The sequence below is a fragment of the Phoxinus phoxinus genome (assembly GCF_949152265.1).
Source record: "Phoxinus phoxinus genome assembly, chromosome: 8".
NCBI classification, from domain to species: domain Eukaryota; kingdom Metazoa; phylum Chordata; class Actinopteri; order Cypriniformes; family Leuciscidae; genus Phoxinus; species Phoxinus phoxinus.
In genome coordinates this window covers 12783071-12794214 of record NC_136883.1, presented here as the reverse complement: position 1 = coordinate 12794214, position 11144 = coordinate 12783071, and the positions used below count along the sequence as shown (strand labels likewise).

Genomic DNA, 11144 nt, shown 5'->3' with positions numbered 1-11144 from the left:
CTGGGATATCGCTAGATCGCCGGCATTACACAATTGCATTTTCCCCGTTGCCAGGCAGCGAAGTGTTATCAAACATTTCAATTCGGCACTGATTGGGTTGTTGCGATTAGTTGGCGCTGTTATTGCATCCCTAAGATCCACAACAATCAGTATTCCCTCACGGTTAAGGCAGTGTCTTTGTAATAACTCCGTGTCATTGGCTGTCTCCAACACACTGTGTCGCGCGGCGATGTTAAGATCCTTTGTGAATAGGTCTTAGTGAGTTAGGAGTCCTCTCGACTTCTTTTAAGCTGTCCCAGACTTAGGTGCTACTTTTAGGGCTAAAATGCTTCGTGAATTACTCTTAGTGAAAAAAATTAGGAGTCCTAAAGTTAGAAGTGACACGCCCATTATTTTTAGGAGTTGCTCCTAAATTCGCCAGTTAGGAGCTACTTTTAGCCTTAAAATTCTTTGTGAATACGGCCCCTGGTATATAAGAGGTCTTTGTACCATTAAAACATCCTGCAAGTTTCATAGCTTAAGACGTCCTCCTCATTATAAACAAATAATTTATTTAATCAAGCTCTTAAATACAGCTCGTTCTGGATCCATGGTAAGAAGTGACGTCACGGTGCGAAGTAACGTACCAGCGTTTGCATATGACCGCCTCCAGCACAAGACAACTACGCTTTAAGCGCAAGACAACTACGCTCATTTCGTATCGTTGTCGCCCCGCGCGCCTTACAAGTGTTCAGTCGACGGACAGCGAGTGGGTCTGTGTACAGTAAAATTACGATGCCACGCAGATGTGCTGTTCCTGGCTGTGGACAAACAACATCTTTGAATACGCTGCTGATATCCAGACGTCAGGGAAAAATGGATGCACTTTATTTTTTGCGGACGTCCCAGTCACGGCAGTGTTAGTTTAAGCGTTTGTTCTATACATTTTAAGGATGACTGGTTTGAGAACAAATCCCAAAATTATGCTGGCTTTGCCAGAAAACTGTTGCTCAAAGATAAGTCCGTGCCGACTATTCTGGGCTCAACAACGACGACGCAAACTTACTTTTTATCACTGGCTAATATAAACACATTTGTATAAGAGAATCTTGAAAATATGTCGCTTTTCTAGTAGGCCTACATGTGATAGAACATTAAAAATGTTGCCTTTATCAATGCTGCATCTTCAAAGATGGCCTGTGCATGCATTTTTGTCCGTGGTACACCCTATCATTTCATTGAAATTAGTTAAATAATGTTAAACTGTTAGCAAATTAAGCTATAGGATAATTGTGCAACAATAATCCGTTTTCTAGTGTCTCGGGTTACAATTTTTTTATTAATTCAAAATAGTTTCACGTTCCATGTGGACACGGGCTGATCCAGTCTTCGTTGTTGTGGTGATGGTTCATGTTCCTCTGATTCCGGCTCAAACATGTAAGGTTTTATCATTGCAAGAGCCATCACTTCGCATGCATCACCCGCTATTAAACAGTTGCGCCAAATCCGCAAATGTTCTGGCAGGGGGCGTTAATTGATGCACAGGCACTGACGTTAGCCAATCATAACAGTGGGCGTTAACACTGAACTCTTAAAGGGGAAACCACCCCCAAAACAGACTGTTTGAATCAGACGATGAGAAACAGGGTGGGAAAAGGTCATAAATCACTACATTTTAAAAGTTTTTTGTAAAAAAAAACTAGTAATACTATAATTGCACCTAAGGGAACATAATAATAAAATTAAAAAAAACATGTCATGACCCCTTTAAAACAATCTAAAAAATAAAAATACTGCACTGTGTACAGAAAAAATAAGAACACAATCACTTTGATACATATTGGAATTTTATTTATGATACAGAACCATAAGAGGAAGCAATCTTCCAAAATCATTTTGAGGTAAAAGGTGGACAAATTGATAAATACAGACTTATCTGTTTATTGGATGGTTGGTTAGACGGGGTGGGCCTGTTCCAACAGATCAACATGTACAGAACAATTTATTTCTTCCAAGCATTGTTTTCATAGTCCCATTTGGCTGAAAAGCCCTCAACAGGGTTGATCCTCATATCCAACATCCTCTGGAGCTCCTTCTGCTTGTATTCGGGGTCAAAGGTATGTGGGACATCTCCATAAACTGAACGGAAGACAAAGGACATACAATAATTTGATGTTTCCACCTTCAATAACTGTACACAAGTAAGATCCGGGATGAGATAATCAGCAATACTTTCTATGAGGCATGATAAAGTAAATATAATTATTCATTTTTTTAAACTTACCGTACTTCCTCTGCCACAATACAACTAGGCCAGTGAAGCCAATGAAAAAGAAAATTCCTGCAACTACTGATTTCCACTCTCCTGTTCCCTTTTCCATTTCAGCAAAGCTCTCTTTGAAGCTGATACGATACACTGAAATAAAATAAAAATTATGTAATTAATATATTAAAGTAGAAATTTGGAAGCAACAAAAAAGTTTTCAAGAATAATCATATCACACACATGCAATCTTTTCCTCCTTGGACAGCACAGCCCAGGATCCCTTCTCTTTTTCCTTCAGAGACTTCTGCTCAGGACTCAGCTGCTGCACAAACTTGATGTCAGGAAGGGGGTTCTCCCGCCGGTCAAAGTATGCTGGGAGTGTGTAGTCCTCAACCTTAGCAACTCCTGAGATGACAATTAAAACAATCACAATTCATACAAAGCATTCTTTTAGTTATATGCCTTTGTTGATATATATATATCAGGGCTGTGACGTAAGGACATTTTCCACCGGTTAATCGACGTGTGACAACACTGGCAATAAAAGAATTTCCCCCTTTTTTCCGTCTTACTTTTAAACGTGCAATATGTAATTTTTGGCCACTAGGGGTCACTCATTCAAAATAATAACAACAGACGTACTTTGATGACGTCGGGAAAGTGCGTGGGCTCATGGGAGTTGTTGTCATTGTCACTGTCAACCAGCGAATCTGGCATCTCTAGCAGAAAACATGTTCACTGACGAGGTAATGTATTGTTATATTACATCTCTATTGTTGTTACGTTTAGTTACGGCTTTTCACTTTATATAATGTCAATCTAATGAAATAGCCGCGAGCTACCGTTAGTAAACAAACTTATCCGTAAAGTTAGCTAATGTGTGAGACAGAATGTTGTGGAACTCAGAGATATATGAATTAGCAGACCATTATTAAATCAATATTATATTATATGTAGCTCGTATTAACAGGTGATAAAAGTGACGGTCACCTTACATTAATTGAACAAGATAGTGACATGTTACCATATGAAGCTAACGTTACTTTCTCCAGCTAGATATAAAACCAATAATAGCTAGTCCATCTGCGTTTTACACATGACATCATCGTGTCACCAAATATACGGATAGAAATATACTTTTGAATCAGTTTTTAAAAAATAGCTGTTTCAGTCTCCAAAAACAACGGATCCGCCTGTTTGAAACGCCCATACAATACAATGTATACGTATTCAGCTAAACGCGTCTCAATTTGGTCAAGATCGCTAAGCAATATGCAAACATACAGCATGCTATGATTATACGATTCTTCTAACTTACTGTCCCAAAATCTTCTCGGGTCATTTTTTTTCCACCCGTACGTTTGCGCTTTGTTGAGCTGGCAGAACGTACAGGCAAAGAGTAGTCATGAACCATTATCATACAGACTTTTTTATACGGGTGTTCCCCTTATACTGCCAGACAGTGTTCCTCTTTGAGTTTGGCGGTTACGCAGGAAGACGCAAACACGGATATGACGTGATAGACGGGCGACATAACGGAAATAAAGACACGGTCCGTGTCTTTGAATTAAAATATTAATTTCTCTGGATTTAGAAGTTAATTGGAACTGTCGGGATAATGTAAATACACAACTTTAAAAAATATATAACAGTGATTTTTTTATATTTTTAAAGCAAAAAAAATGCATAGTGCCTGTAAATCACCTACGAAGCATGTCCACTTGCACGAAGCAAGCGGAACAGAGCAAACTTTTTTTCAGTTAATTCCTATGCAAGTTGAATTTAACCCTTTAGGCGCCAGAGTTTTTTTCCTAAAACGTTCGATTTTGACATCTTAATTTCAAAAGGCTATATCTTAAAAGTGATAAAAGATAGAGACTTTCTGTAAATTAAAGAAATATTAAGGATGACCCAAAGTTTATGTAGGGATTACATTTTCCCATCTAATTTGCATATTATGACGTCATATGGTGGCGGCTATCTTGGATTATAGAATTTTCATGAAAAGTCACAAGTTTAAATGATAAAATGCAGCACTTCTTTCCCCCCAAAATGTCCCGTATGCTATATTGCACAATACTGAATGCTCAGGTAAATAGTGAGTAGTAAACAAACTGTGTAAATCATTACTAATAAATGGTAGAAACAAACCGAATGCAGGTAGTGGTTGGCCTTTTGCTGTAGAGATTTTCCATTTACTACATATATATATATATATATAACATATATATATTATTCATATGACACACAAAAACAAGTAGATAAGACCTGTTTAGTTGCCCCGTGTCACATCGCCTCTGCTCCTGCAACGAGCGCGCGGGCGCGGCCAGATCTGCGCGCCGAGTGCGCACAGCTCGGACTACTGTCATTGTCACCACTGCGCGGCAAAGATGTAACGGGAGAAGCGCGAGCTGCACCATTTCGCGGCAAAGATGTACCGGGAGAAGCGCGATCGTCATTTTCAAAAGGCAAATATTCCCCTTCAGAGTCAGAATCGGCGAATAACATTTGCAAAACATCCTCACGATACAAGTTTTTATTAGCCATTTGATGATTTTCTCTCACAAATCTCACAATTTACTCAGACGCTCTGAACTGAACTGCTTCCGCATCAATGACACGAGCGCTCACTTGCTCTGCTGTTTTCTCCAATACTTTGAATAGGAACATGACGTCATTTTGGTCTTGAATCAAAGTATTACATGTCTGCCATCTAGTGGTAGGGAATACAAACGAGATATTACACCATATTAGGATCTACAGCCTGTTTTATTAAGTATGACGTCTTGTCGCAATTTTGCGACTTTGGCGCTTAGAGGGTTAAAGCTCAAATGAATTAATTGAAAACACTCGCTTAACTCAACTTCCTTAGGAATGAATTTTAAACACTCCTCCGCTCGACCAATCCGATACCATTTTATTAAACAATACCTAGTTATGCACGCTAGCTTTACTTAACGCTGCAAATCGGAGATCAATTCTTCCTCGCTGCTCTAAACAGTGGTTGCTTGTGGCAACACAGGAAGTTGTGCTGTTGCCACGAGCAACCACTGTTTAGAGCAGCGAAGAAGAAATGAAAACGCGCGCTAGCAGTATGTCCGCTGTTTGGCAGTGAGCATTTCAGACTGGACCAACCAGCCAGTAAAACAGTGACATGTCTCATATGCCATTCTGCAATTTCGAGGGGTGGCACAAGTATTAGCAACTTCAACACGGTTCGTTGGACCATTTTTCCTGGAGACCAAAATTTCATTATTTCAAATGTAGGCGCACGGCAAGCACGCTCATAATGTAAAGAGACACTGGCACCCAACACTGGCAAACGTAATGAAAGCGGAACAAAACTGCGCTACTCGTTATTTTGTGCTTCACGGACCATTTATCAGTTTGGACCAATGCAGCGCGAGCCGATCTTGATCAAATGACACTGTTACTACACAGCGCTAAGAGATCCAGTAAAGAAAGCATTTGAATTCGCCACTGAAGTAATAACATCGCTGCGAGATCTAGTGAGAAGCATTCACATTTCTCCGTTATTAACGCAGGGTTTCCCGCAGCACTTTGGAACTAAGGCGGCCGCCTAAGCAACACACGCCTGGCGGCTTAACTACGTCGTCAAAAAAATAAATGTATATGAGCGATATCCACTGCATTACTCTGTCCTGTTTAGAGCTTAGATTATCTGCCCGAGCCCGATATTTCCCGCCACTATACTCCGCCGGGCCAGGCCCTTGATCTAGAGACGTGCAGCCCGGGACTAGATTTGATGGCCAAGAGCGAGCGCGGGCGGTAATGCACTCACTCTGTGTGTGCGTGCTGTGGGAGGATAAAACGATTAAATAGAAATATCTATGAATAAAACATAAAAACTAATAAATTGTTATTCATCTGTTGCAGAAAAGCAACAAGAACAACTAAAACAAAATAGAAACGATTTACAGGCCAGAGTTTTTATTTGTAACATGTTTGCAGCGTTGAGCGATGTAGCCAATCACAGACATGAGATGATTTATTGAACGCAATGGCCAATCAGAAGCATTTAAGATAGAATCCCCTCACCGCTCAAAACTGACTTTTTGTTCAGTGCTGAATTCTGCATGCTGGCAAATCCTCTGATTATTACAAACAAAGTGTAGATATGAAAGATTCATTGCGCAGTCAGCTTCATTGATAATAACAGAGATGCATGAGATCGCGATGAACTGATGTTAGCTTTTAGGAATTATTAAGGAATCGCACTTTGCGCGCATTCAGTCATGGCAAGCATGCACGCAGCCTGCTTGCTTTTATATTAAATTAACAGTGGTTTGTGAATGTTAATGCTTTAATAAATAATTAATCAGGAGCATTTATGCTGATGTGTATGGTGGCGACACGTAGGCTAACTTGAAGGTATTTCATGGAGGTACAGAAAAAAAATCTTTTTTTTTGACAAACCCCACCCCACCACCTTAACTAACGCATTTTCTGCAGGAAACCCTGTAACGGATCAAACAGAGCTGGCGTGGAAACCAGGAAGAAACATTGTGCTTTCAAGTAACGTTACGTCGGTTTTATTTTGACATTATGAATAAAATTTAAAGAGACACCCCTATTATTCATATACCGTTATAATTTTTTAGATTCCTAGATTTATTTGTTGCACTTTTTTATACAGTTATATTGTAAAACTAAAATACCTTTTTCAGTTAAATAAATAAATAATATATTACTGTGAAATGTATGTCAGATAATAAAAATACTCAGCCCAGTTATTGGTGTGCACACACAATTGTTTATATTTAAAGGATAATTCCGGTATTTAACACCTTGAGTCTATATTGTAGTTTGTTTTGGATGAACAAGAGTGGTGGACAACATTTTTTTGACAATGGTTCCTCTCTCGAGTTTTTGACTATAAAAGAATTGGCCATGGACCCATTTAACATTGGAGTCAATAGTCATGTCCGAAAATGTCATTAAAACAGCCAATAATGTTCGTTTACAAAACTGTTAAACTCACCGAGTGGTTAGTGGTGTTCGTTGATGATTATAAACAATATATCGTCGCAATATATGATTCCAATCCGTTTATTTTGCTATAGTGGAACTATTTTTTCAGACACTTCACAACCGTGTAACTTCCGCTCAATATTTGAATCTGAAGCGTTAGCACACTCCCGACCACTTGATGGCGATAACCGATGTTTATGTCTCGCGGGACACTCACTTCATATTTCACTGGTCAGTGTTCACGTCTTTCAATATGGTTTGAATTTGTGCGGTCAAAAACTGCGGTAAAGTTCCTAAAAAAAATTATTATTTCGCTTACTCTCCCGGAGCACAGTTGCTCTGCTCACTAGCCTTATGAGAAACGGAAGCGAGCAAAAAGACTACATCGACCAAATGTAAACAGCCCCCTTTCCGTTTCCGGTAGCGCATTTATATTAACGAGCACTCAGTCCTTCAACAGAATTCAATGGGATTTTACAAAATGACGAAGAAAACACGACAGAAACTGTATTTCGCAACACTTTTTGTTTCTGGAACATCAACTAACATCACTAATCACTCAGTGAGTTGCACAGTTTTGAAAACTAATGTTAAAGGTTGTTTTAATGACATTTTCGGACATGGCCATTGACTCCAATGTTAAATGGGTCCATGGCCAATTCTTTTATAGTCAAAAACTCGAGAGAGGAACCATTGTCAAAAAAATGTTGTCCACCACTCTTGTTCATCCAAAACAAACTACAATATAGACTCAAGGTGTTAAATACCGGAATTATCCTTTAAATATAAACAATTGTGTGTGCACACCAATAACTGGGCTTTACATCTGCTTTCTGCTGAATGAGATCCCACATTTATGAATGTGTAAATGTCTGACCAAACAAAAAAATGTTCATCTGAAGTTCTGAACCACTTGTTTAGACTTATTATTTAGACTTATTTTATTAATTTAATGAAATTATTTTGTAACAAGTAAATACGTTCGTTGAGACATAGCACAAAATACACTCTTTTTCGCCACCTGCTGGCATATTTATGTTATGAAGAAATTTTCACTGAACGAATCATTTTGGTGAACAAACTGAAAATGAACGAGTTTCTGGAAAGAATCAATTTCCACCACTAATATATTAGGGCTGCCATATATAAGCCATTGATGTCTGGATAAAAATGGAACTGTTTGCATGCAACTTACCATGCCCGCCACGAAGGCAGATGGAAGTGGATAAGGCCCGTTTACCAACAAGACGAAGTGCTCTGGTTGCCAACATTCTGTGTGAACGCAACGACACAAAAAGTTAATGAGAAACTACTATTCATCTTTCTAGAAAAACAACTAAAAAGTAAACATTAAATACATAATTTAAAAAGGAAACACATTTGAAAGTTTGTGGTCTCCTGAGAAACATTCCAAATGATGTGACAAGTCCTTCACTAATTAAAAAAACTGACAGGTCAATATTTTGTATTAAGTATCTAGTACAACGATATAAATGCAACGATATAAGTAGTTTATAAGTAGAGGGAGTTTTCCCCTCGCTTTACCATGGTACCGCCACACAATTTATTGATATAACTTACCTAAAGGGTCATACTACATGACCCGATTTGTCATGACACCGGCTAACTAACATTACAAGGTCATATCTTTATTAGAAGTTCTTAAACAAAATAAGGATTAGATTTGACACTATAATACACATAATAAAGCAATGAACATCGTGAGTGTGTAAACTAAAGCCTATTTTAATCCGTTTTAATACCGTGCTGGATAGATTAGGACACATGCACCGGTCTACTGCTAGCTAATGCTAAAATATAGCATCAGTCACCATCCGCAGCAGCCTCAATGTCACCACAATTTCAAACATTCTCAATCGCTCGCTCGACACACACAGCAAAATAAACAAAGCTTTACTGATTCCGACATTGAAGAAACCACGGCTATCAAGATAATCCGCAAAAATAAAAATAATTATGTCTCACAGACCTAGCGCCTCTGTCCGTCGACTCGCTCAGGGAAGGATAGAGGAAGTGAGTCAGAGAGTGAGTGACGCGAACAGGAAATAGATGGGCAAATCATTATGCATGACTGATTGTTCAAATGTTCAAATCAAATATTTTACATCACATTGTGTTTTATATATTGTTGTGCATGCGCAAAATGTATATAAAACATGTATACATTTAAAAAATAATTGCTTACATTAAGAGTATTACAGTTCCCCTCTGTGAAACCGACCTTATTCATTTCAGAGCAGCGCGCCATGACAGGTATTTGTGTAGTGTTTCAGCAGAACAATCCAAAAACACATCAAAAAACATATTAAACTGCTGAAGAGATGTATGTCTATCCCTCACAGCCTCGCTTTCATTCCCGTAAAAAATGGCACTGCTGTGAATAAGGTTGCGTCTCAATAGGCTATGTTTCTATAAGCTGCTGTACGTAGGTCGTCCGACATATGGGAACGGTCAAACCAGATCTGTGACTACTCAAGAGCAAGTTGACTGTGCGTCTGCTACCTAGTTATTCACATATCTGCAATAGACATAGAAGACAACAGCATTTAGTTTATCATTAATGTGATTGTTGGAGAGGAGACCAAGGGATGAAGCCAATCAGTATGTATGAGGATGATTAAGAGGCCATGATGGACTGGGGCCAATGGGCAAATTTGGCCAGGATGCCGGTGTTAATCCCCTACTCTTTTTTCCGAAGGACATACTGGAATTTTTTAATGACCACAGAGAGTCGGGACCATCTAAAGGACGGTGCAGTAGTGTCCCCATCACTATACTGGGGTGTTAGGACCCACACAGACCACAGGGTTAGCACCCCCTGCTGGCCTCACTGACACCTCTACCTGCAACAACCTGGATTTCTCAGGAGGTCTCCCATCCAGGTACTGACCAGGCTCAACCCTATAGCTTCAGATAGTCTTGGGCTACAGGGTGATATGGCTGCTGGCTGTATATGTAGGCCTATAGGCTGCACATAACTTAAAACACTAAAAGCACTCACAAATTTTATCAAGAAGTGGAAACTTAAAGACCCACTCCGATGAAAATCATGTTTTTCTAGGTGTTAACATGTTCTTGTGGCATTTTTCTGATGTTAGAGGACATATCTTGAGAAAAATAAGCTCAAAGTTGTATTTCTGAGTATTTCTACATTCAAATGTCTGTGAATCAGTAGCAGACGCTAAAATGCCGTTTAAAATAGACTGGAGTTATGACGTAATAACTCCACTGGGCGGGGCTACGAGCTCATACTCAAATTGGAACACATACTGTAACAAATAAGTCACTTTTCACCGTCTATCAATCGTCAAAACTAAAGTTTGGAGAGCACAGACTGATACCGTCAGTAATTACATCATTACATAAAGAGAGAGGGCAGCCAGCCTCCTCCAGCCAAGCAACAGGCGACATTCGTGCATGTGAAATTCCGCGCTCGTCCAAGTAGACTTGCACACGCCGGGTGGCGACGAGTTTCGCCTGTCGCAGTCGTTTGTCCTCTCGTGTGTCAAGCCCATCACTCGTGAGAGAGTCAGTCAGTTTTTCAGATATAGCGGTGACATTAGCATCATAATAATCCCGAAATTCCGAGCAATACACTGATACTAAATATGTCCTGATTGATCACTGTGGGAGGGATGAAATATTGAGACGAAGTCGAGCTGTTTTTTACCGCGACGTCTCGGAGTGAAATAATGATCGGTGATAACTTTGATTAACTTCGGATAATAATAATTAACGTGTATATATAATACTGTAATGCTTCTCCGTGCCAACGGCTCCGCCCACAACGCAGAGGCGAATTGCTAATGAGCTACTGCCGCTCTGCTGAAGCGAAGTCCCAGAAAACGGCACAGGTTTTGAGATTTTGGCTAAAAATGGCATAATC

General features: G+C 39.4%; 1 protein-coding gene across 1 annotated transcript; it reads right to left on the bottom strand.

Annotated features, from left to right (window-relative positions):
- Nucleotides 1-1808: 1808 nt before the first annotated feature.
- cox4i1 (cytochrome c oxidase subunit 4I1) lies at nt 1809-9322 on the bottom strand. Its single transcript, XM_079620482.1, has 5 exons — nt 9228-9322; nt 8433-8509; nt 2486-2650; nt 2264-2395; nt 1809-2118 (listed from the first exon to the last, which is right to left on the bottom strand). The coding sequence occupies exons 2-5, from the start codon at nt 8506-8508 to the stop codon at nt 1982-1984; spliced, it is 510 nt and encodes a 169-aa protein (XP_079476608.1). The 5' UTR covers nt 8509; nt 9228-9322; the 3' UTR covers nt 1809-1981.
- Between the last annotated feature and the right edge of the window lie 1822 nt (nt 9323-11144).